Here is a 27,595-nt window from a genome sequence, read left to right on the forward strand (position 1 = left end):
GGAGGCTCCATCCGGAGGTTGTTCACGACATCTTTCAGATGTGGGGGACTCCTCGGGTGGACCTGTTCGCCACTCGCGAGAATGCTCACTGCCTGTCATTCTGCAGCCTCCAGTATCCGATGCAAGGCGCTTTGGGGGACGCGTTTCAGTTGAGTTGGGGAAGTCAATTCCTTTACACGTTTCCTCCCATACCCTTGATTCCCCGGGTTCTGAGGAAGATTCGCCAGGACCGGGCCCAAGGCATATTGGTCGCCCCGGATTGGCCAAGAATGGTGTGGTACACGGACCTACTCCACCTCATCCTCTCACCTGCCGCTCCGTCTCCCTCTCAGGGTAGATCTCCTCTCTCAGATGGAGGGGCAGGTTCTACACCCCCACCTCCAGATATTACACCTACATGCCTGGAGATTGAATGGGGCAACCTGATTTCTTTTTCTCTCCCTCACGATGTGGTGGATGTCATTCTTTCGGCCAGGCGTGACTCCACCAAATCCATCTATTCGTATAGATGGGCTAAATTTGTTGTTTGGTGTAGGGAGAAGGCTATTGACCCTTTGAGGGCTCATCTGTCCGATATTTTGCAGTTTGCTCTTTCTTTGTGGAGAAGTGTGGCTCAGGGGTTAGAGGCAGCTGAGATCGGTCCTGGACCAGGGTTCAATTCCCCGCCTCGGCGGGTCTTGGGCTAAAAATTCCACGGACTCGATAATTCTCGCCCCGGTGCCTCCTCGACTCACGGGTTCACACTCTGCGACTCTGGGCAATAGATTGCTTAATCTCCACAACGGCCCCTCGCGGCGGGATGCCTGACTTTCACCTTGTGGATACCCTGCTATCTCACAGGGGAATACCAGGACGGGTTCCCTAAGCAAGCGCCGGGAAACCCAGTGCGGGTAGCTGTGCGCTATATAAGCTTAACTACATTTACATTTAGCGCAGCAAGGATTTGCTGTTGCCACAGTCAAAGGTTACCTTTCGGCGTTATCGGCATTTCTCTGTTTGCCGGATCAGCCGTCTCTTTTTAAATCTCCAGTGATTTTGAGGTTTCTGAAGGGCCTCACTAATAAGTTCCCTCCTTCTCCATTTATCGTGCCTCAATGGGACTTAAATCTTGTCTTAACATTCTTAATGGGTTCTCCATTCGAACCCTTAAACAAGTGTCCTGTGAGGTTTTTGTCTTTCAAGCCGGTCTTCTTAGTTGCGATCACCTCGGCAAGGAGGGTAAGTGAGCTTCAAGCTCTTAGTTCTAAGCCCCCATTCCTGACCATTCATGCTGATCTAATGGTTCTTAGGACCAGGGCTGCTTTTCTGCCTAAGGTGGTAACTCCCTTCCATCTAGGACAGTCTATTACCCTTCCTACCTTCTATCCTCCCCCTCACCCTTCCAAGGAGGAAGAGAGGCTGCACAGTCTGGACGCTAAGAGGGCGGTGTCTTTTTATCTGGACAGAACAAAAGACTTTCGGATGGACGACCAGCTGTTTGTTGGTTTTGCTGGCTCCCGGAAGGGCAGAGCGGTGCACAAGCGCACACTTTCCAGGTGGATAATCCTGTGCATCAAGATTTGCTACTCCCTGGCGGGTAAGGACCCTCCTGAGGGTATAAGCGCTCATTCTACCAGGGCAAGGTCTGCTACTTCTGCATTGTCTAGAGGTGTACCTGTTGAGGACATTTGCAGAGCCGCGACTTGGGCCTCCCTCCACACTTTCGCGAAGCATTACTGCTTGGATACCGAAGTGAGGAGGGACGGCCACTTCGCGCGCTCTGTCCTCCAAGATTTCTTGGTGTAGCAGGGTGGACACCCTCCTCCGGGAGTAGGGACTGCTGTGGGACTCTATTCACAAGGTGAGGAATCCACACGGCAGATGTATCTATCAGAAGAACAAGTTACTTACCGTCGGTAACGCTTTTTCTGGTCGATACAGTATCTGCCTGTGGATTCCTCACTGACCCACCCGCCTCCCCGTTGTCCACTCTGCTATACCTCTGTTTATGCATTCTTATGTATATTTATATTTGTATAAATATTGGGTTTTTCATACCTTTGCTTCGCACTATGTGTGCAGTTCTGATTTGTATGTACTATGTACACTGTGTATATGTATATTTGTTGTCATTGGTCGATGCGGGTGCCTCGAAGGTACGGAAAAAAGGACGGAACTGATGTCATCACGCCGACGTAGGCCTAATAAGGAGTCGGTGACGTCAGACGGAGTCGCGCGCGATGCCGCGTTCCTATGACGTCGTCCACGCCGGCGTGCTACGAAGAATTTTCCGAACATTGCTGACGCAAGGGGGATATTCACAAGGTGAGGAATCCACAGGCAGATACTGTATCTACCAGAAAAAGCGTTACCGAAGGTAAGTAACTTGTTCATCTGTGGCACGAAATCTCATCGATCACAGAGAAAATATGCACAGGGTAAAATGAAAGTAACAGGTATAAATAAAAATAACGGAGATAAACCACTAAAATGGCGGTTGGACGGAGTATGTAATCAACGTTTGGCACCTCGACACTACATTTCAAATAAATATACATACAATATGTTTATTAATATATTACAAAAGTATAGCACCGGATGACACACATGACCCGGGAAAAGAAAGCGGCAAATTTAATACCTAAAATCAGGAGAGGTTTGCTTGGCGAACTTGAAGAAAAAGAAAAAAAAGTGCACTTGCAAACAAGGCTGCGCATGCGTAGAGAGTACAACTGATGCAGGGGAAAAAAACGAAAAGTTTTACATACTTTCATAGAAATATAGCTCAAAAAATTGCCCCCGTAATTTCCCCCACGGGACCTAATAAACAAAACGGACTTCTAGTTTTTTTTCACCTTTTCCACCGCGTACAAGTACTGCACGAGTACCCCATTTTTTATTTTATTTAAAATAAAAATTGAGCCTAAACATCCATGTACCATCCCCCTGACTAAGACTATAGGGTCAGAATGTTTCTACCCTGCCCCCTTTCCTTATTTCTCAACTTTCTTTTACTGTTTTCTTGTGACTCGGCTCTTGCGACAAACAAGATGGCTGCCAACATTTCCTGTTTTGGAGTATTGACAACCAATCAGCATGGAGCTCTTGCTCGTAATTGTAGGTATTTCCATACGCGTACGCCGCAATTTTCCTTTAAAAAAATTAAAAATAGAGCCTAAACATCCATGTACGACCCCCTGAGCTAGCCTAGAGGGTCAGAATGTTTCTAGCCTACCCCCTTCCCTTATTTCTCAACTTTGCTTTACTGTTTTCTTGTGACTCGGTTCTAGGGAGGCACAAGATGGCCGCCAACACTTCCTGGTTTTGAGTGTTGACAGACAGTTCACAGCCAATCAGCATGCAGCTCGCGCTCGTAATTGAACAGATTTCCGTACGCATGCTGAACTCCGTCTCTAGATATCGCTATTATTTTATTTGCAATTTTCTCAGAAACTAATGAACGGATTTACACCATTTAACAAAAAGCACAATCTGCGAACAGAACTCTCTGCCAAATTTCGTGTAATTCCGTTCAGCCGTTCGGGCTGTAGCCCTGGCTAAAGGTCCCTATGGAAAATTGCATGGGGGAAACATGTTTTGGGACCCCCCTTTTTTCTCGGCCCCCACTTGACGAATCACCCCCAAACTTTCAGGGGAGGAGCGGAACCGAGCAGGCCATTTTCTTGGAGAAATTCACAAAGATTCGTCCACCGGCGCCAACGTTATTCCAAATAGAATGTTGTGGATTTCCTATGGAAACTAGGTCCTAACTATAACTACCTACTGGCGACCGCCAGTAGGTAATATATATATATATATATATATCCAATAAATTGTTCAGTGTTAATTGATGTAGTTGAGGGACTCCTGTTGTACGTTATTCTACCAAGAGTTCCCACCCTGATAACAGAATATTCAAGCATGTGAATCTATGAAGGGTGCCTATGCTGCAGAACTATAGTCTCTGGTAATTAAACGTCCTTCTTCCTCAGGCCAATCTTTATTGAAGTCCTAAGCATGCCTTGCTCCTCACCATTGAAAACAATGAGGACGTTTTTGCACAGTAGCTTTGAAAATGTCTTAATTATAATAAACTGCCACTTAGAAGGCATGATGGTATTCTAGTTGATGTAAGCCTCCTTAATTTTATCAGTGTCAGTTTTCCCCCTCAAGGCTGATACCTCTTTTTCTTCCATTTTATTATTGAAAAACGTATGTGAAAGAGTATATCTGGTTACTTGTCTCACTCTAGAGATCTTTAAATCAAAAAACGAAATATATTGCCATTTAGATAAATTGGCTTGTCTAAAGAAAACTTGTACATTTTAAAAGAACTTCTCTAATACCCTGAATGTGGGCTAGACTACTCAGTATCTTTGATTTTAATTATTCCCCTGTAGGAAAACCAAGATTACAGATAAGTATATTTTCCATTAACTTGTCTCTCTAGTTTGTGGCACACCAGCAAAGGTTGAGAAGAAATGAGAGAGTTACTGTTTCCCAACTCCTCTAGCTCTGTGTTTGATCACTTCCTTAATTGACCAAGAATATCCTAGTGTCTGCTCATTGTAGTTTTACAGTTATTTAACATAGTTTATTGCAGTGGGGATTATGTATTCAAACGAAGTTGTAATGAATGAGACAGTTGGTGCTAAACTGCAAATTAAAACAGTTGTGCGTATCTTGTTAGGTTGGTACTTTGACAATCCTAGATAAATAAATTATAACATAGAGCTTCTACTTCTTCTAGATGCAATCTTAACAGTAAACTGAAAAATAAGGTACCTATTGGTATTTTGATTTTTTTTTAGGAATTTGAAAGCGTATTTTGTGGGAAAACAGGCAGACGATTAAAACTTTCTCGATCGGAATCAACAACTACCTGTCCAGTGCAGGAAAATATGCAGAGCAGCTCAGCGATAGAGATCAAGTAATTTGAGATCATGTTTCAGTCTTCTTGGAAACAACTGTACATCACATTCGAATACTTTGCTTTTGTTCCCAGAGGACGTTGGACTTTGCATGCACACCAAGTTAACACAAATGATAGTAATTAAGTCACTGATGATATCGCTGTCACTTGCACAAACATTTTGTACAAGAAAAAGACCAGTGAATAATCAGAAAATCAGTCTTTCTACTGAACTCAGAAATAATTGAAACTGCTACATAAATATTTATTTGTATCCTCTGGATCTTGAGGAGCCAATGCACCCAGTTAGATCAGCAAGTGTCCCATTTGCTTTTGCATTTCCATCAGGTTTCTAATATTATATAATTTGTTAATATTTATAGACTGCCCAACACACAGCACGTAGATGAATATTTAAGAATCCTAAAAAATCTATATAATTTATATTACATGTGCATACATGCTCTTAAGATCTGAGTTTCTAATTGTGCGCAATAGCATCAAAACATTTGTTTCTGGATGTAGATTAGACAGTTATCTGTCACTATACTTTAAGGTTCAAATGCATGAGATGTATAGAAATGTAAAATCTTACTGAAACTGAAATGTGCAATGTTGTTTGCATCAGTTTTAAAATGCCTTGCTATTTCAAATAAACTATTTCCCTGCAAATTGTGTATGCTGAATTAGTGCAGACACAACATAAGTAACAATCATTTTTTATGCACACTGCGCATTTTCATATATGAAAGTTATGCTGTTACTTGTTAACAAACTACGATGTCTGGAACATAAAGGGTTTTTTGTGTACTGAAAGTGGCTTTATTCATTTCTTACAACAGATGATGCTAACAGGTTTATTGTACATACAATATCACCCAAAAATAAATACTATTTTTAAATCACGGATATTCACAAGTTTTCATCAATTTATTTTCCACAATACAAAAGTAAAGAATTTCCTAGAGTTTGGTAGATCACCATAGAATGCCTCGATTTGCATGCCTGATATTAAGATTTCACCAAAGGTTTTTATTTTTTATTTTTTTAAAGCCCTTGGAAAAACCTGTATTTTATACATTACATGACAATCTTTAAACTGATGCCAAGGAGGATCTCGACTTTGCTGCTTAGATATTGAAATAACTTATGTGGCTTACAGTAAATGTTTGTGACAGTCTAATTCAAATTTCTGCACAATGTTGTAGAACATCATTTATTGTAACATGATCATATACAAAAACTCCCTTTTGAATTTTATTTATATACACGTATTGCAGGTCTTGAGAAGTTTGTTTGCGAGATATTTAATATTTGCAAGATATGGTAAACACTTCATGTTCAGTCTGCAAATTAATGTCTGAAACCACAAGTAACGGGCACCTATACAAAATGAATTCAAGCTTTAGTAAAAATGTAGAGGGTTGGTGATTTGGGATCAAATGGAGCCACCTTCCTGGGTTTCTTCAGCAGTGGGGGCAAAAATTAATTCAAATGTTACATTTTGTTTTAGAGAAGCCAAACGTGTTTTAAGCATCTTATGTTGTGGCAAATTGCATTCATCTGATATGTTCTTGTTTCATCGAGCTGAATAACTCTTAGAGGTCCCATTTTATGTTTTAAAGTACAATTGAAGGAAGATGTGTCCGTTTATCTCAAAAAGGATTTAATGTCAAACAGCTCGACGTTTTGTTCAATATTCAGTCACTCTTTTTCTCTGTTGGTTCCGTATTAAGAATTTTTAGAACTCCCAGATTTTACTGCTGCAACAGCCCCCTGGCATGCTGATGTGTCACAAATTCCTGGAGTCCCTTGAGCACCAACAGCACCGGGTGTACCAGAATCACCTGGGAAGCCAGGCTCACCATGTGCTCCATCACGACCATCCCTGCTAGTTCCAGGAACGCCTTGCAGTCCTTAAAAGAAATAATATTATATTGTGATTCTTTGTACAAGAGACTCTTATAATGTACTCTTATAATATTTACCAAGCATCACACAATGATAACCCCTAAATTACTGGTAATAGCCATAATGTTCAAACAGTCTTATGATTGCACAGTTGTTCATAGTTAAGGGATGTCTAGCGGTTAAAGCTCAAGATTCACAATAAATGATCTTCATCTAGGACAAAGTGCCTATCTATGAGAAAAAAACGCCACCCATCCCCATTTTGCTAACAATAATTTAATGATAGTTTGTGATTTCTTTTCAACAGAAAGCCATGTGTTATTTCCTGTTTACAATGCTGGGTAAGATGTTCAAAATTTTAAAATATAAATTATAACTGTAATATTTGCCAACTAAATAAAAGTGAATTTTTTTTTTCAGCTGTGTGTTAATAAATGAGTTTCCTAACATTTGTAACGCAGTACTTTAAATACTAGCCCCTTCATTCATGTCAAAGAGAAATCTAATTTCTTTAAGCAGTACCACGAGATCAGATATCTGAAAAAACCAAAGCGAGAGCAAGAAGGAGAGAGAGTGCCACAGAGTGAGTGAGTGTGTGTGTGTTAGTGTTTTAGAGTGAAGCTGGCAGAGTTCTACACTATGCTTGTTCAATGTGACAACTCTCGTTAGATAGGACCAGACCAGTGTCAGACCTAGAGCTCTAGCAGCCTAGACCAACCCACCACAGTAAAGATGTTTCAGATCATGTCCCTTAACACTCCAGAGGGATTTTTCTCTGCAAAACCCAGTCTTTCATCCCATAAGCCTGACACCTTAATGAGATGAAGCAAGTGTTCAGTTTACAGGCACCTAACTATTAAACTGCATCTTTTTCTTCAGCTCGGGGATCTACCTCAAAATGTATCAGGTAGAGAGCAGGGGAAGCTGCCACCCTCTCCTGTATTATCTGTTGTGCACACTGCTCTTCCTCCCATACTGTCTCTGAGTTTCTCATTTGCTTTCAATGGTTTTTAGCACAACACTTCTCTCGTAGGGGATTCCCATTTATAGTCATAAACGATGAATAGTCCAGCTCATGTGCGAAGTCCCCGTAGTAGTTGTTATATATATTTATATCTTAAGTGCAGAGTTTCTCCAGTATTAGGGGTGTCTTTCATAGATTCACATGCTTGAATATTCCCCGTCGTCGAAGTGGGAGTCCCACGGTACATAAAAATAGCAATATTGCTAATATAACATAAATGATAATATCATAGAATAATAATAATAATAGAGATAATACACTGTAAAACCTCTAAATGGTAACTTCCATAGGAAGACATTACAAGAGAAAAAACTCATTTGTAACATATCAGAGTCCTTATGTTGGTCCAAACTGCAGCCAATCAGGCTCAAGCACCCTCTAGAACCTTCTCCTCAGAAGCTCAAGCCCTCAGATTTTCTACCGCACGTCGTGTGAAGGGAGTCTCCCTGAGCTCTGCTCAGTTTTTTCTTCAAACTTTGTCTTTTCAACTTATTTCTTCCAGAATGTCAAGTAAGAAGTCTTTGTTTAGAGCTTGCTCTTCATGTGGGAAACTACGGTTGTTTGAGAAGGACCCCCACCAAAAGTGTATTTACTGCCTGTACCCTGACCACAAGGTGGATGAATGTAAATTCTGTAGAGCTCTTCCTTCTAAGACTCTCAGAGACAGGGAAGGTCGTCTTCTTATATGGTTGAAGCGCCTCCAAGATAAAGAAGATGTTCTGTCAGACGCAGTAAGTCTTCAGTCAGGCTGTTCCACTGTCCCTTCCAAGCGTGGGAGTGCTCAGGACTTACCTTCTCCTTTTCTACAGAAGAAGAAAAAGCTGGCTTTACCTGTGGCACAATCTTCAGGTCCTATGACTTCTGTGTCAACGCCCACGAGACCTGGCTCTCAGGCGTCTTGTCCAGGCTCTATCAGTATTCTGACAGTCTTGACTCCCAGGTCATCGACGGGCTCGTCGACGACCGTTCCGTCCACAAGATTGGCTTTGCTGTCTTCGTCGACGACCTCTGTGACGACGACGTCTGCCTCCTCGTCGTCGACGATGGTGATGTCGACGTCCTCAACGTCGACGAGAGCTCCTACGATTCCGTCGACGATCCCTATTGTCTCGTCGGCGACGAAGTTGCCGTCGACGAAGAAATCCTCTTCGACGTCGAAGGATTCATCGTCGACGAAGGTCCCGTCGACGTCAGCCTCTCCGTCGACCACCTCGTCGACGAAGAAAGCAACGGTTCCGACGACGAGATCCCCGTCGACGTCGAGTGCTCCGTCGACCAGCTCCTCGACGACGGCGTCGTCGTCGAAGAAGGCGACGCCGGTTCCATCGACGAAGGTACCGTCGACGAAGGTACCGTCGACGACGATGCCGTCGACTAAAGTATCGTCGACGAAGATACCGTCGACGAAGACACCGTCGACGAGGCTGACGTCTCCGCAGATCCCAGCAAAGAAGTCTCCGTCGACGCACGTTTCGTTGACGACGATACCGTCGACGGCGAATCCCTCAGTGGGCCCTACCTCGTCGACGATGGCGATTTCCTCAGCGGCATGTTCAGATTCCTTCTCAGGATTGGGTTCTTTTGCCACCATGCCTCTGGTACCACTGCCTTCCTTGACCTCTGGCAGGGATTCTTCTCTGCAGTTGCCACCTCCTGATCTCCAATTACCCTCACCTTTGATGGCTACTGATCACGAGACTGGGTCTATGGGGGACGATGTTAACGATGAAGCTCACAGTCCATCGGAGTTAATCATAAAATGTCAAGACTCCAGTTCTGACCAAGAGGAGGTGGAGGAAGTGGTCCAACCGGATGACCAATTTGTCCAGTTTCCTATGGCATCTTTCCCAGTTTCTTTGTTTTCAAACCTCCAGCATATGCTGGATGACTACAATCGAAGGTTTCCGCCTACCCCTCAAGGTACTCCAAGCCACGCTCCTGCGGAGGACTCCGGCCCTGCCACGCATCCGCAGTCTTTGGAGCAGCCTGTTTTGCCAGAGCTTCCCCGCCCTAACCCCCCTCTTATTCCGCAACCTGGTGCGCACGGGGTGGATGAGTCGGACAGTGAAGAGGGGGAATTACACCAGGATACTGACGATGAGCAGGATCCAGATATGGCGGAATACGACGACTATAGGATACAGACACCTTCTCCGCAACAGCCAGAGGCAGGTGATTCGCCTTCCATTGATACAGCAAGCTTCCATGTGCTGATGAATAAAGCGGCGGACCGCTTTAAATTGCCGAGAGAACAGCGGCAAGAAGATTGCTTTCTCTACGATTTCAAGAACAAACCGTACAAACAAATTCACACCATACCAATCATAGAATTTGTATGGAAAGAAGGGATGAGGATTATGCACTCTCCTAACTCCTTGCCGGCACAAGTCCCTCGCCTGGAAAAGAAGTACAAGGCTCCGGCTGGTTCACCTGCTTGTTTGCTGTCACATCCCAAACCAGACTCGGTGGTCACACAGGCGGCACAGCGACGATCCCGTAATCCGGCAACTCCTCTCACTACTCCACCTGATAGAGAGGGTCGACGTTTGGACGCCATTGGGAAGAAATTTTCCACCATGTCCTCTACGTCTGTACGCGCTGCAAATGCATTGGCCATTCTAGGTCGTTTCGACAGGCAAATGTGGTCTGATATTTCCGCATTCGTTTCACTAATACCGGAAGCGTCCAGAGCGGAAGCCCAACAAGTTCTCCAGGATGGCATGAGGGCGTCAGAGGAAATGATTGACTGTGCGATTGATGTGGCGAGTACGGGATTTCGCATCCTCGCCAGTGCTGCGGCCCTCCGCCGCCAGGGCTGGCTTAAATCCACTTCTTTCCGGCAAGAGGTCCAGTCGAAGATACTCGACATGCCCTATGACGGTGAATCTCTTTTTGGCGCTCACATTGACGAGGCGCTTGAGTCAATTAAAAAGGACACCGATACAGCAAAATCGCTAGTCTCCTTACAATTTAAGAAGCAGCCCTTTCGTGGCGCCCGTGGAAGAGGTTCGTCTTCCACAACTTTTCGAGGAGGACACACTCAGTACCGCCAATTCAACCAAGGCAATCAACGTTACTCCTCCCAACAGTCTACTCGCCAAAATCAGTCAAGACCCTATAAAGGAAAACCTACTTATAGGGGTGCCAACAACAAACGCCAGTGACTCTCATGTCACACAAGGAGTTGGAGGGAGAATCTCGCAGTTTTATTCCCAATGGTCTCTGATAACATCGGACCAATGGGTATTGGACATTGTTCGCAAGGGTCATGCCTTGGAGTTCACAGAGATTCCTCCTCATTCTCCGCCATCAGGCCCGCCACCTCCCCATTTTCTAGAATTGCAACATCAAGTTCGTCTTCTCATACTAAAAGGTGCAGTCGAAGTGGTTCCTATATCACAACAAGGGACAGGTTTCTACTCACGTTTTTTCCTCATTGCCAAGAAGACGGGAGAGTGGCGGCCTATACTGGATTTGAGGGCGCTCAATTTCTTTCTGAAACAGCAGTCTTTCCGCATGCTCACATTGTCAGAAGTCTTGCGGCTTCTCTGCAGCGGAGATTTCCTGTCCACGATAGATCTGCAAGACGCCTATTTTCATGTGCCGATTCTTCAACAGCATCGCCAATTTCTAAGGTTCAAGGTAGGCACTGTCCATTACCAATTCAAGGTGCTGCCTTTTGGCCTGCGCTCGGCGCCTCGGGTTTTCACGAAGGTCCTGGCCCCAGTCATGGCTTATCTACGTCTTCAAGGAGTGCAGATTTTTCCTTATCTGGACGATTGCCTCCTGAAATCTCCGTCTCCTCTACAGCTGGCTCACGACACAAGTCTCTGCCTACAGACTTTCGAGTCACTGGGGTTGACCATCAACGTGGACAAGTCACATTTAACACCATCACAAAGGAGAAACTTCCTGGGTGCCATTCTCGACACGGAATTATCAAAAGCCTTCGTTTCCCAAGAACGACAGGTGAAGATAGTACGTCTGGTCACCCTCATCCGTTCAAAACAGTCAGTTTCTGTCCGCATGTTGAAGTCCTTTCTGGGGATGGCGTCGTCCTGCATCGCTCTACTCCCGAACTGCAGGCTCCGCACTCGCCCCATTCAGGAGGAACTAGACCTGCAATGGCGCCAAGTGTCAGGATCCTTCAACGATCTAGTGAGAGTCTCGTCTCGCATGAAAGACAGTCTCCTTTGGTGGAGAGAACCATCCAACCTAAACGAAGGAGTTTCCTTTCTGGCCCTTCCTCCGGATCTAACACTAACCACAGATGCATCCATGGAGGGTTGGGGAGCTCATCTCCTAGACCTTTCAATCAAAGGAAAGTGGACACCGTCACAACGAACATGGCATATCAACAGATTAGAGCTGCTGGCGATCTTCCTTGCTCTCAGATCTTTTCTGCCTGTAGTGCAAGGAGAGTCCGTGCTGGTTCAAACGGACAACACAACCAGCATGCACTACATGAACAAACAGGGCGGCACAAGATCTCAGCCCTTGTCTCGGCTAGCTCAGAAGATCTGGAACTGGGCTCTTCGTCATCGAATCTCCCTGACGGCGGTCCATCTGCCGGGGGTTTCAAACATCCTAGCGGATTCGTTGAGCAGGTCCACATCATCGACCCACGAGTGGGAGCTTCATCAACAAACTCTGGACATGGTGTTCCGCCGTTGGGGTCGTCCCCTGATGGACCTTTTTGCCACTCCACTGAATCGGAAGTGCCCCGCCTTTGCGAGCTGGCATCCTCATCCGGGGTCCAGCGGCAACGCCCTTCTCATGGACTGGAGCGGCCTGTTCGCCTATGCATTTCCTCCCATACCATTGGTGCCGAGGACATTGTGGAAGATGCGCAGGCAACCCTGCCACTTGATACTGATCGCACCGCGTTGGCCCAGACAGGCTTGGTTCTCAGAACTTCTTCTGTTGTCCCAATGCACGCCCATTCGTCTACATCCACGTCCAGATCTTCTGTCCATGGACGAGGGCCAAGTCTGCCATCCAGACCCGACCACTCTTCAGTTATGGGCATGGAACCTGAATACCTCGAATTCGCGAATTTAGAGATGCCCCAGGAATGCAGAGAGATTCTGGCTTCTGCTAGAGCTTCCTCAACTGTTCAAACGTACAAACTAAAGTGGAAACGGTTTTGCCATTGGTGCGCAGAAGCAAATGTCCATCCACTCACTTCTGCCCCGGAACAGCTGTTGCCTTTCTTTCTAAGCCTTGCTCAGTCTGGCCTCTCTCATGCCACCTTGAGGGTCTTTCTGGCAGCTATTTCACGTTTCAGACATGATGGCTCAACCTCTCTCTGCTCATCCAGAATTATCCGACAATTCTTTAAAGGTCTCTTCAGGAAGTTTCCTCCTATCAGACGCCCACCTCCGGCATGGCAGCTCAACGTGGTATTGTCACAGCTCATGAAGCCTCCTTTTGAGCCAATCCACAGAGCAGACAACAAGTTTCTTACCTGGAAGGTCGTTTTGCTTTTGGCCCTAACATCTTCTCGCCGTGTGAGCGATCTTCATGCTTTCACAATCAAGCCTCCTTATTTGCAATTCAAAGCAGATGGAGTATCTCTTCGTACCAATCCCTCTTTTTTGCCAAAAGTGCCTACAGATTTCCATCTGAACGAACCTGTCTTCTTGAAGACTTTCTTCCCGAATCCACAGTCACCGGCAGAACAACGCCTTCATTCCTTAGACATCAGCCGTTGTCTAAAGTTTTACATTTCAAGAACTGCCCCTTTCCGCAAATCAGATCAACTTTTTGTAGCATATGGAAGAATGCGAAGGGGACATTCAGTGACAAAACAAACACTTGCAAGATGGCTCTCAGCAGCCATATCCTACTGTCATCAACAAGCTGGCAAGCCTTTACAGTGTCCTGTGAAGGCGCATTCGACGAGAGCGATGGCGTCTTCCACCGCCTTGTTTGCCGGAGTGCCTCTACACCAGATTTGCCGGGCGGCAACGTGGTCGAATAGGCACACCTTTACCAGACATTACTGTTTGGATTCTATCAGCGAGGCGGATACCGCAGTGGGGCAAGCAGTGCTTCGCCATCTCTTTAAATAAGGTGAGCCTCTGTTCCCTCCTCCTTTTTCTTCTGTGATTGCTATATGCTTTTAAGCTATGTGTTTACTTCTTGTGAAGATGCTTGCAATCCCAGTGCTAAGGAGTTACTGCTATCTATTCTATTCAAGCATGTGAATCTATGAAAGACACCCCTAATACTGGAGAAGAACTATTGTTACTTACCTGTAAACAGGTGGTTCTCCAGTATTGGTGTCTTTCATAGATTCACATGCGACCCACCCTTCCTCCCCTCAGAGGCTCTCTTCTCCTCATACGCTATTATTACTAGTGCTACGAAAATCTGAGGGCTTGAGCTTCTGAGGAGAAGGTTCTAGAGGGTGCTTGAGCCTGATTGGCTGCAGTTTGGACCAACATAAGGACTCTGATATGTTACAAATGAGTTTTTTCTCTTGTAATGTCTTCCTATGGAAGTTACCATTTAGAGGTTTTACAGTGTATTATCTCTATTATTATTATTATTCTATGATATTATCATTTATGTTATATTAGCAATATTGCTATTTTTATGTACCGTGGGACTCCCACTTCGACGACGGGGAATATTCAAGCATGTGAATCTATGAAAGACACCAATACTGGAGAACCACCTGTTTACAGGTAAGTAACAATAGTTCTTCTCCTTTCTTCAGGAAGGACTGCAAAGGCACCTTAAGAAAGAGACATGTCTATTTACCTAGGCTACAATGGGCAGATTATTCATCATGAAGACAAAAATGGCAAGGATAAAGCAGTGGAGGATAATTTGAGATGATCTGCAAACAGCGTAAATATGCCTCACAAACCCTTTTCTATGATAGAGACTAAGGGGGGCAGGACAGAGTAGCCTCATATGCTGTCATTATGGCACTGTGTCCATAAGATTCCAGATACCACCAGTATCCCATTATGCACATCAGGTGCAGTTACTTCAGTTCTTTTTTTTGGCTCCTGCTGACAGGACCCCGGTGCATGGAGCTCGTCCAAAATTTGCCTTTTTTTCTTCAAAATTATTGACTGAATTTTGGTCACACCCTTTTTGCTCTACGTCTTTGATCTCTCCCTAGTTTATTTTGTCTTTTTTCTGACAGAAATTAGGGTAGTTTATTTTGTCTTTTTTCTGACAGAAATTAGGGGCATTTTGACAGAAAAATTGCATCTCTTTTTCTCAAGTGCCCAGACTGTGGGAGAAAGTCCAAGACCAATCCTCATGAGGTGTGTATAATCTGCCTCCCAGAAGAGCATATTCCTGAGTCATTTTAAGACGCACCCTGAGAGACCAAGAGAATATTCGCCTTCATGGTACAGAGGAACAGAGCCGACTACAGACACAGTCTGAAGGTGGGACCTCAGGGCCAGGAGAGGGTCAGACCTCTACCAGGGCTCTGTCATCTGTCTCTAGAAGGCGTGCCAGGAAAACGGCATTGGTCTTGGTTGAGGACATCGACTTCGAGGGGAGGTACGACATCGACCTGTTCGCCGTGTATCCATGGTTCGATGTCGAGCAAATGCCACAGATCAGTGTTGAGGCCAGGACTATCGATGTTGACAACTGCTCCGTCGACCCATGGACCTCACTCGACAACAAGGAGTCCATCGAGGTCGTTGTCCAGATCCAGGTCAATGTCGAGGAACCCGGGAAGATCGTCATCAAAGCATACTCCTACATCGAGGCGCCGTCTGCGCTCACCGTCAACAAGCAGGTCTATGTCGAGGCATTGAAGTCCGTCGACTTTGAGAACTCTCAGCTTTGTCCAGACTACAGGAGGCTAGGAAAAAAAGGGAAGACTTATCTACACCTCCCCGGATTCAGAGTACTCTAGAGCATATTCTCCATCTTCAGGGGTTAAACCATCTTCTCCACCTCCTCCGCCACCTCCTTTACCATGACCTCCAACTCCACCTCCTCCGCCACCAACCTCCAGCTCTACCGGTGCCGGTCATTCCAAGACCCAGATCTCTCTCCAGGCCGTGCCCTCATTCTAGATGCCATCATCACAGCTCAAGGCGTACTTCTACATCTTCTGGGTGAACTCACCATCATCATCATTCACGTTCTCAGTCAAGATCCTCCACTTCTACTGGGTGTTATTGCCCAACACTTTCTGACTCTCCACCTCCACGTATTTCACCAGAGGATGATGTCACCACATTTCAAGACGTCCTCGTGAGAGTAGCAACAAAACTTAAAGCTGCCCTACTAGACAGATACAACAGGGCACTGTGTGAATCCATGAACCAGTTAGCTGAACCTAAGATAAGAGGGAAGACTTCATGGAAATCCTGAATGAGGGATTGATGGTCTCAGATCAGGATATTAGTGCTGCAACAGGCTCTTCCTTATTAGCTGCTCACGAGTACTGCCACAGCGTCTCTCTTTGAAGATACTCTTGACTTCGCCTAACATTCCTCAAGCCAGAATCGCAGCAAAGAGTATTGAATCTGCTATTCTCTGGTACCACTCTATTTGACACCCATGCCTATGATGAATGTGTGTTATGTTATGTTATATATTCTTTTCTAGCGCACGACTCACCCTGGGGCATCTCGGCGCTGCCTAGAGAAAACCCAATAGCAGAAAGTCAGGACGGCGGCTATTTTAAAACAAGAAGGCTTTTAGTTGTTTCCTAAAGGTGCTGTAAATCAGAGCGTCCCGCAAGGCCTTGGGCAGTCTATTCCAGTAATTTGGAGCAATATACAAAAAGGCTTTACCCCCAGTGCGGCTCAAGCGTATACGAGTGATCTGTAGAAGTTCTAATGTACCAGATCTCAGATTTCTACCTGGAACGTGTTTTACCAGTTTCTTTCGTAGATAGTAAGGACCTCTATCATTTAGAGCATTATAAGTAAGGCAGCATATTTAAAAAAAGGATCTCTTCCTTACTGGCAGCCAATGCGGTTCTCTTAGTAAGGTTTCAGAGGGGGAGCCAGCTGGCATATTTAAAATCATTCTGTCTGCTGTATTCTGAATCACCTGTAATTTATTTAGCATGGTCTCATCCACTTCAGCCAGCAGGGCGTTGCCATAGTCTAAGCGACTAATCACCATTGCTTGTACCAAGGTTCTGCAGTGATTAGTAGGCATGTATGGGAGAATTTTACGAAGTAGTCGTAGGCTATAATAGCAAGAGCTCGTCGTAGCTGCTATATGATCCTTCATTGTTAGCGATTGGTCCCGTTTTAGGCCAAGATTTTTGACACCTTGTTTGGGAACAGGGGCTACACCCAACTGTGAAGGCCACCATTCGTTTGACCAGACCGCCAAAGCTTTCCCCAGTAGCATAACTTCAGTTTTTCCAGGATTCAACTGGAGGCAGTTATCAGTCATCCATTTGGAAATTGCCAATATACCCATGGAGAAACAGACTTTGTCACCTTCTGGATTAGGGCCGATGGTGAACATAAGCTGGGTGTCATAAGCGTAGGAAATAATTTTGAAGCCCAGATGTTCTACTACTTGCACGGATGAAGACATAAATGGCCAGTCTGAAGGCTGTGAGCTTGGAGAGACCCAGGGAAAAGAAGAAATCTTTCCAACTATATATGCCGCTTCTATTCCCAGAGGGTTCAAACCCCTCATTGGTCTCAGGGCTGCCAACAAAGCGGTGCACAACAACAGCACAGACGTCCCTACCAATAATATAAACAAAGGCAGCCTAGATGGAGGTCTACCCAACAGCCTGCTCCAAGGGGGCAAGCAACCTTCGGGTTCAAAACCTTGAATTATTACTTCCCCATCTTCTATTACCCCCTCCAGTGGGGGGAAGCATCCAACATTATGTGGCAAAACATAAAACAAGACGCCTAGGTACTGAATATTGTTCGCAAGGCATAATGCCTGTGGTTCAACAGACCTCCACCGTCCAAACCTCTGAAACCACACAGCTCTCAACTTCCACTGTTACGAGCGGTGATCAATATCCTCTTACAAAAGCTGGTGATGGAACCGGTTTCTCACCAACAACAAGGACGAAGTACTTTCTCGTCAAGAAGATAACAAGGACAAATTAAGACCCATTCTTGACCTCGAAACAGCCAACAAGTGGATCTGGCGAGAAAAGTTCAGAATGCTGGCATAACACTAAATTTACCCCTGCTCCATCGACCTTCAAGACGCATACTTTCATATACCAATCACCAGAAAGCTTAGAAAGTTCCTGAGGTTCATTGCGGGGCAGGACCATTTTCAATACCAAGTTCTTCAATTTGGCCTGAAGTCAGCACCCAGGACATTCTCCAAGTGTATGGCAGTAGTGGCTGCCCATCTCAGGAGAAACAAGATATTAGTCTTCCCATATCTAGATGATTGGCTAATTAAGGTGTCCACGTCTCAGGAAGCGCAGCTTCATTACAATTTGACTTATAATCTCCTACAGAGGTTAGACCTTCAGATCAACCACAGCAAGTTGGCCTTTGTCCCAGTTCAAACCGTACGCTATCTTAGAGCCTCCATCAACACTAAAGGGGAAAAGTGTGTCCTTTGAAAGACAGATGCTTATTGAGCCTTCAGAAGTGTCAGGCTCTCATGAAAAGCTTCCCATCCAACAGTGAGAACAGTATCCTCCCTTCTTGGCTCAATGGCTTCCTGCATCTCTCTCACACCGAATGCCTGTCTCAACATGAAACCTCTACAGGAATGTCTCGAGTACCAGTCTGACAAACTGACAATTGGGAAGACAAAATACAACTATCCCTCCATGCGAAGCGGTCCCTGAAGTTGGCGGTGTTCTCCAACCAATCTCCTGCGAGGTAACCTATTTCATTAGGAGATACCTCCTTAAACCATAGCTACGGATGCACCGCTACTGGGATGTGGAGCCCACATGGATCACCTCCAAATCAAGGGCAACTGGTCAGAGAGAGAATCGGCATGCCATATCAATCTCCTCGAGCTACGTGCAGTCCATCTGGCGTTGAAAGCGTTTCATCCGTAATTCACATCCCATTCCCTGCTTTTTCAGGCAAGACAACACCACAACCATGTACTACCTCAACAAGCAAGGAGGGATAAAGTCCAGGCCCTTGTCACACGAGTTCCAGAAGATCTGGAAGCGGCTTCTAGCCAGGGGCCTCACGATCAGAGCAATTCAGCTTCCAGGTGTCCAAAATGCTCAACCAGACTCCTCAGCAGATTCCTGCAAGAAAACCACAAGTGGGTCTTAAACAGCAACATCTTCCAACACATCTTTCAACGGTGGGGAACTGCGGTCATTAACTTGGTCGCTACCGCAGAAAACAGCAAATGCCAAAGCTTCACAACACGGGTCTTCCAGCCAGGGACTCTGGGGAATGTACTATGGAGCAAGAGGTCTGACAAATTTCTCTACGCTTTTCCGCCGATTCCGCCGATTCCCCTGGTCTAGTAGTCCTCATCAAGTTGTCCCAATCCATAATCAAGATGATCCTCAAAGCACCGGAGTGGCCACATCAATGGTGGGTCACGGACCTCCTTTACCAGTCTGTCCGTCCATATCTAAAGCTGCCATGCAGACCAGACCTACTGACGAAATTCGGTGGTCAGATGGGCCACCCTAATCTTTCTTTGAATTTGGGAGCATGGCTCCTGATCTAGTGTGGTGTAGACATTTAAATCTGCCGCAGGACTGCATGAGGATCCTCAAAGCAGCTAAGCGGGCCTCCACACGTTCTGCATATGCCTTCAAATGGAAGAGAATTTGCATATGGTGTTCATCTAAGAACAAGGACCCTCCCACTTGCCAGGAAGATGTCATCCTTAAATACTTGCTCCATTTGGGGAAATCTGGATTGCAATTCTCTTCTATAAAAGGTTCATCTGGCATTTCTTACTGCCTACCGAAAATGTCCTTCACAAACCTCTTTTTCCAGAATCCCAGTCAAGGATTTCATAGAGGGTTTGAAGAAGGTTTTACCTCCCATCATACATCCTTCCCCTCCATGGGAGCTTAATATAGTACTTTCATGCCTTATGCAGGACGCCTTCGAACCAATACACAAGGTTCTCTCCAACACCGGTCATGTAAAACCACTTTCCTTGTGACAACGACATCTGCCCGCAGGGTTAGCGAGATCCAAGCTCTCTGCTCTCATGAACCAAACACTGTATTTCCTTCTAGCAAAGTAGTTATGAGAACTCACCCAAAGTTCCTCCCTAATGTGGTATCAGACTTCCATGTCAACCAGACAATCTCATTACCTACGTTCTTTCAGACTCCCTCTACTCCAGCGGAAATAACTCTTCATTCACTGGTTATGAGGAGAGTTCTAAAAGTCTGTTTAGGCAAAACAACAGCCATCTGCAAATCATACCAATTGTTTATCAACTACGGTCCAGTCTGTACTGGGCTAGCTACCTCCAAGCAATTCATTTCACGACGGATAGTGTCTTGCATTTTGTTGTGCACTTCACTAGGGGGAAGGCAGCTCCTGCTGCTTTACTATGCAATATCCATATTCCCGAAATCTGTAGCGCAGCTACCTGGAAATCAATACATATGTTCACAAAGCCCTACTGCCTAGATTCTGACGCTTGCGCAGATGCTCAAGTAGGGCAGGCTTCCCTCAGAAATCTCTTTGCTTGACCTTTCCAGATTATCTTCTGTCTACCCCACTGTGCTATATGGGGATGGGCTTGCTACTCTATTCCGGGCTTATGACTTTAAATGGAAATCCACTACGAGAGAAGGAATAGTTTCTTACCTGCAACTCCTGTTCTCGTAACGGAATTTCCATTATAGTCATATGCGACCCTCCTCCCTCCCCTGTGGAATGAACAGAGGTATTCCTATAATCGATATCGGTTCACATAGCCTTCAAAAAGAACTGAAGTTACTGCCATCTGCTGTGCATGATGGGATACTGGTGGTATCTGAGTTCATAAAGGCACAGTGTCTTTTTTTGACAGCCTATGAGGCTACTCTGTCCTTCTCCGCTTCATCTCTATCATAAAAAGGGTTTGTGAGGGATATTTATGCTGTTTGCAGATCATTTCAAATTATCCTCCCCTACTTTATTCTGGCCCTTTTTTTGTCTTTGTTATGAAGAATCTGGCCATTGTAGCCTAGGTAAAAAGGCTGGCTCATCTGTCTCTTTCTTAGGTGTCTTTGCAGGTCTTCCTGAAGAAAGGCAAAACACTACACTTAAGAAGATATATTTAAAAATCTCCTCCAGGTTACAGCACTTGAGAGGACTATTCAGCTCTTATGACTATAATAGAAATTCCACTATGAGAGAACAAAAGTTAGTGGTAAGAAACAATTCCTCTTTATTAAATCATAATCTGTTCTCTTTGTACTTCTAGCTGTGCTCAACAAAGAAAAGAGGCAGCAGGGTTGACGCTGCTGCACTACCTAGGCTAGTCACGTAATGTGCTTTGTACTCTTATTGCCCACCTCAAATGGTCAGCTGCCACATGACCACAAACAGATATATAGAGAAGGTAGATACACATGATCCGCAAATTACAGAGTATGCACAGTAATGTTCACTAAACAGTTGTTGGTTTTGTTGCATGTCTTCATTTTTCACAAGCTCTTTGTACAGCTGTAGAAACAGCCAACGTATTTCACCCTAACAAGGGCTTCTTTAGGGCAAAAAAAGAGTAATGAAGTATGTGTGCCAATGGATTGAATCCGGTAGTATGTAATCAATGCAAAACGTCCTTCTTATGGACGTGATCTCCAGAGAAGAGGTCTTAGGCCAGTAAAGAGTATCTATGTTACCCCATTTCATATGTAGTATACGTGGCCTCCAAAGCGTAGAAGTAACTCAAACTGCAATAAGACACCTCCAGTGTATTCTGTGAATGTACTTATTCCAATCAGTGTATATGTCCGATCTAGACCCGTGTCCGGCAGTCGCAGCAGTACTTCTAGCTGGTCCTTGAAATCTTACTTTGTTCCTTTATGCTGTGCTCTTGGATTTTACTTTTAGCACTCCCGCTTACTCCAGTATTGGAACTTTCATAGAGTCCCATGCTTGAATCATTCCCCATCGTCGAGATGGGAAACCACGGTATACATAAAATAGCAATAACAACCATTACAAAAAAAGAAACTAGGCCTAGGCCCATTCTAGTTTTGTAACATATCCATCTCTTTTTGTAAAAGAGACCAAATAAAATGAACAACCAATCAGATTAGTCTCACCCTCTAGAACCTTCCTGAGAGAACCTCAGACCCTCAGATTTTCGTAGCCGTTGTGTAATCCGATAACTGAAGATGCTGAAGGCTGAGCTGGGGAGGAAGGTGGGTTGCATGGAAATATATGAACGTTTACAATACTGGAGAACCAAAGTTACAGGCAAGTAACTTGTTTTCTTACTCAAGTATTGGAACTTTCATAGATTCCCATGCTTGAATCAGAGTAGCTACTAGTTATGATCACATTTTTGGAACCTTGATTCCTTATTTATCCATTATTAACAATTAGAACCAAAAGTCAATGGTCACTAAACATATTTATAAGCATAAGGAAGAAACCAGCAAATGAACTTCAAAATATGTGCAAAGAGCGTAAACAGAAAGACGGTAGTAGGGTTGAAAGGGAAAGGTCACCACTTAATGAAAGAGGTTCCTCAGGACTGCCTGGCTCACTGCTGTGTCACTGCGTTGACGAATCCAGGCAGTAATGTCTTGTAAATGTATGAGTACTGCTCCAGGTTGCTGCTATGCAGATCTCCCGTATAGGAACTCCCGCAAAGAGGGCTGTCAAAGAAGAAATCGCCCTTGTGGAATGAGCACAGACTCGACCTTCAAGGGGTTTGCCCGCTGCTCAGTGACAATACTTGATAGCGTTGATAATCCAACGAGCAATCCCCTGCTTGGAAAGGGGAAAACCCTTAAGACGGGCACTGAAAGACACAAAGACTGAGGTGACTTCCTGAAGTCCTTAGTACGTTGAAGATAGAATTATAAGCACCTCTTCCTCAGGGCTGGGTAAACTTTTTGTAGGACACGGAAATGTGCCACAATAGTTCGTGGACAAGTGTTAGGAAGGGAGGTCTATCCGTGAAGGAGTTGCAATGTCTTCACGCTCTTTTCTTTATTTCCCCTTTATTTGCAGCTTTTCTTTCTAGGCTTCAAGGTATGTTTCTTCTCTCTTGAAGGCTCCTCAGCAATTATGGCAGTTCCGATGCTCGTAGTGGCAGCTTTGTTTGCTGGAAGACCTTCCATCAAACAGTTCCTGGTCCCACTATGAAGGTCGAAACACATCAGCACATAATTTCCTGAGGCCAAGAGTGACCACCTTTAAAAATTATGTTAACCCCTTGGGCGCGGCCGCGACTCTGCACCTGTGCGGCCGTTTTGAAGAGTGGGCGGGATCATGACGGCCCCCAGCCGTCATCAGCACACGCCCACCGTGATGCATGACGGCCGGGGGCCGTCATCAGCATGGAAGGGGTTAAAGGACCGAAAGTCTAAGTGTAATTAAGAGGCCTAGACTAGAATTACCATACCTTCACTCTGACCTTTCAAGGACCATACACTAAAGTAGTATCGAGGAGATAAAGTGGACAGGTCCCGATACACAGACGAGTATAGTAGGGAATAGAAGATCTATTATATGGAATAATTGGCTTAGTCAATAGGACAATCAGAACATGCAATATCCGTTGGGTCTATGACATGCATGTAATGTCTAGTGAGTCTCCTGTTTAGAATGTATTAATCCACTGCTTCGTGTGCGGTTTCTTGATTGTATCAGATTAATTTCTAGATTTACATTCTAGGTTTGCTTCTAATAATGAACTAAATGTTTTTGTCTTTCATGGTAAATATGTCAATTTGTTATGTTACTGTTCCTTTTAATGACACAATGCTTGAAATAGCCAATTTATATGGCATATGAGTAAAGTTTTGGTACAAGTCATTCAAGTTGTATAGTCTAAATTTAAGAAAAAGGGAAACACGTAATGCAAGATGGTACAAGAATCACATAACTAATTTAGGTTAATTAAATGAACACATACGTAGATGACGTTCGGGGATTTCCGCTGGTGAAAATACTGATTGATCTATGTTATCTGTGAGTTGAGCACCAAGCGAGTCCATGTACAGGTTGAAGAAGATAAGAGACAGTATAAAACCCTGGGGGACTCAACATTTGATAGGAATCATTTGTGACCTGGAGGTGCCCATGTGAATAAACTGGTATTGGTTGGAAAGTAGAAGGAAAATCAGTGAAGGACATTGCCAGTTAATCCCATTTGTGACTCAGTGTGTGTAAGGGTGGAATGGTCGACTGTGTCGAAGGCAGATGAGAGGTCCAGGAATATCAGGAGGCAGGAGTCATCGTCATCTGTAGTCAAAAGGGCATCGTCTACGATGTGTAAGGTGGCAGTCTCATGCCGCAGCATGAGACAGGTAGTCATGCAGGGGATGGTTAGTATTGATTTGCTGTTGGAGTTGAACAAAGGCATATTTTTTCAATGTGTTCCTGATGAATGGTAGGTGAGTGATGGGCCAAAAGCTGGTGAGTTCATCAGGGTTTAGTGTGGGTTCTTTAAGCGTGAAAACATTTGGCAACTCTTAGGAGCTTCTGGGAAGATGGCTTGAAATAGGGAGGCATTGACAGTGGTAAGCAGGGTTAAGAGAGCATCCCCAAAGAGCTTTGATGAAGGACGATGGTAACAGAACTTGTTCATAAGAAGTGGATTTGAAGGAGTTGTATGTCAGCCACATCTGGGAGAGACAGGGCTTTGAAGGCTGAGCATGGCAGGACCCTATGGGAAGGGGTGGATGTGAGGGATGAAACAGGCTTGGTATCATTGATGTGCTGTTGGATCTTCCATAATATTTCACTCAAGAAGAGGTTAATGAGCCCCGGGGCCAGATAAGTTCACCATGGAATTTTAGGTGGCAGTAGAGTGTATTATAAATTTGCAGTGCTAGGCCTTGTACTGGTGAATCATAGAATAGCCATGAGATGGATGTCCCGAGCGTGCCTACATTCACACAATGGAGTAGGGATATGAGTGAGTGGGCCCTGGCTGAGGTGCAATTGATGTGTGAAGTCTGGAAGGATGAAAAGGTAGAAGAGGACTGTTTCGAATGGGCAGGTATTCTACAGGAACTGATGGCCCCTATAGTTGAGGGAATCTCCAGGGAAAGCACAGATAGTAAGTAGGAGAACAGGCAGGGCCCCTCTGCTCTGAGAATTCATCACTATTGAGTAGAGGACGTCATTGGGGAACTCTGAGGAGGTAGGCAGGGAAGTGAGGATGTCTTGTGTTTGTGTTGGTTATGGGATATGGTATGGTCTTTCTTAATATTCTGCCTACTGCTCTGCAATGTTGTTTACTATTTGATGCATAAAAAACAGATTTAAAGATATTTTAAAAAAGAAGAGGTTGATGGCATTGCACTTTTCTGTGGAGTGTGGCATAGGTGAGTCTGGCAAGGGGTTGAAGCAATGCTTGATTGTTTTGTACAGTTTTCTGCTTCTGTTGCTGACTTCCTTGACAGTGATGGTATGGAGGACCGTCAGTATCGAGAGGACATCAGGAGGCTTTTTCCCCATGTTCTTTCCTGTCTGTGGATGGATTATTTATTTCATCAAGGTGTTTAGAATACCATAGTGCCAGAGGCTTTAGATTGCTCTTGTGTGTTATAATTGGGGCATGGACGTTCCCACAGATTTCCATACAATAGTAGAAGTTGTTTAGAAGGGTGTGCCGTTGGATGTAGAGTTGATGGGATGAGAGATGAGTTCAAACATTATTTTGTCTAAGGAGAAGTCTTTGAATAATCTGAAGGTTTAGTCTTCTCTTTTGTGTTGAGTTTGTTTTGTTGGAAGTACGCTGAGCAAGGAGTTAGGGATAGCAAAGTGGTCGGTCCAGTCCAAGGGTAGAAATGCGTTACTTACCTGTAACAGCAGTTATCCAGTATTGGTGTCTTTCATAGATTCACATGCCTGAATCATTCCCCGTCGTCGAGATGGGAGCCCCGGTAATAGAAAAGTAATGTCCTATAGACATACATAGAGAAAAATAGGCCTAAGGGCCTTGCCTTAGTAGCCTATCTATGTCCTTTTGTAAAAAGGACCAAATTTCCAAAGGTAGCCAATCAGCTACCACCTCCCTCTAGAACCTTCCTGCCAGGAGCCTCAGTGTGAGAAGTTGGCCTGATGTGCAGTGCTCACTATTCTAGTGATCACTATATATAAGTCCAAACAACCCTTATTGATGATTGGTTGTAAGTCAACCTTATAGACCAGCTACCCTAGTAGCATGGATACGAGCAGTCTAAGGCTAAGACTCTAGAGGGCGTGTTAAGCCAGCTGTTTTACCATCACATTACCCCTTGAACACCCAGTGAAAGGACACCACACAAGTTGTTATGAAAATAAACAGTGTATTTATTTATAACAAGACTACCCTGGCTCTTTATGAGACAGGGAGCTAAGCACACAACAAAACTCTTACGAAAATACTTTAAGTTAGCACGTTATACACAAATGCCCGAGGGGCACGAAAAACCATATACTTTAAAAGTGGAATGCGAATTACTAGCAGGTAAGTAACAGTTCTAATAGGCTTTGGAATCGCTAGGACTGGACTAGGGAATCGTTAGATTACTACTAGGAGACCCAGGGGACTCGGGTGCAGAGTGTGCACTCTCACGCGGGATGCGGGACAAAGTCTATGGAGGCTAGTAAAGGCAAAGTTAGTGTTCACGGGCGAACCCGACCTGGTGGGAAGAAAACGACAGTGGATCCTGACCCTTGGATAGTGAGGCTATGCTGGGACACCGGAGTGCCGAAGTTACCTAGCCCAGGGGCTGCAGCTGCATAGGTCTGAAAAGACGTCGGGGATCTCGTTGCCGGACCAGGAGCCTGGAAGGAAGAAGTTGCTGGCAGGCGACCAGTGAAGAAAAGTTCGATGGATCCAAGCCTGGATCAAGGAAGAAGAAAACCTGAAAGCAGAGGGGACCAAGTTCTTGAATCACTAGCCAGTGATTAAGTGGGCACCAGGATGGCACCGGGCGAAGTCACCGCAGTCAGGTGAGTGGGCGCTGCTGGGCTCTGCAGTCTCTCGGACCAGGAGGCGTTGTCGGCGACCAGGATGGAGGTGCGAGCTGTCCCACGAAGGATGAAGTCGTCGGCGTCGAAGTTACCCAGGATTGGGCAACAAGCCTTGGCTAATTCAAGCCCACGCGGTGGACCCAAAATGGCGTCTTGAGTGGACCAGGAGGGTCCGGGGTGCTCCTCTTCTGGAAGGGAGCAAGGGCCAGTCTGGAGCAACCAGACCAGCAGCAGAAATGTCGTCGGGCGTCGTCAGGAAGGCCACCAGCCAACGGGCTAGTAGCCAAACAACGCGGTGAGCAGCGGAAAGCAGAAGGGCCCCACGCAGATCGTGGAGATGCTGGGGGGCTGCACTTCGGAGCTGGAGCTGCTCAGAGTCGGGGCTTCTCGGACCCCAAAGCACTCACCAGTAGACTACTCGGCGGGCTTGCTGGAAAGAAGTCGGGCAGTCTTGAAGATGGCCGGTCCCTTGAGGTCTCGTCGCACCCACGGTTCTCAGCTGGGCTGTAGAGGTGGGTAGAGGTCAGAGGTGCCAGGGAAGCCGGTTCTCGTCGAGCTGGGCAGTCGGATTCCGGAGGAAGGACTTACAGCAGACCGCAGTGTTCTTTAGATGGTGCCTGCGGATGCAGGGTGACTACTCCTTAGTCACAAGGGAGAATCTTGAAGAAGGAAATCTTGAAGTCCTTTCGCAGAAAG

General features: G+C 45.3%; 2 protein-coding genes across 5 annotated transcripts in view; one reads left to right on the forward strand and one right to left on the reverse strand.

The window, feature by feature from the left end:
* TCFL5 (transcription factor like 5) overlaps positions 1 to 5,312 on the forward strand; it is a 591,288-nt gene extending 585,976 nt beyond the window's left edge. For all 4 annotated transcript variants that reach the window (XM_078651625.1, XM_078651627.1, XM_078651628.1 and 1 more), the window contains exon 6: positions 4,791 to 5,312. In XM_078651625.1, the coding sequence (XP_078507751.1) occupies positions 4,791 to 4,913 (123 nt within the window). In that variant the 3' untranslated portion in view covers positions 4,914 to 5,312. The remainder of the gene's footprint in view (positions 1 to 4,790) is intronic.
* A 488-nt stretch (positions 5,313 to 5,800) lies between these two features.
* LOC144768954 (uncharacterized) overlaps positions 5,801 to 27,595 on the reverse strand; it is a 78,578-nt gene continuing 56,783 nt past the window's right edge. Inside the window, exon 14 of the mRNA XM_078652954.1 lies at positions 5,801 to 6,807. Coding sequence (XP_078509080.1) covers positions 6,623 to 6,807 — 185 coding nt within the window. The 3' untranslated portion in view covers positions 5,801 to 6,622. The remainder of the gene's footprint in view (positions 6,808 to 27,595) is intronic.

This window comes from Lissotriton helveticus, chromosome 7, assembly GCF_964261635.1.
Source record: "Lissotriton helveticus chromosome 7, aLisHel1.1, whole genome shotgun sequence".
Taxonomy (NCBI): domain Eukaryota; kingdom Metazoa; phylum Chordata; class Amphibia; order Caudata; family Salamandridae; genus Lissotriton; species Lissotriton helveticus.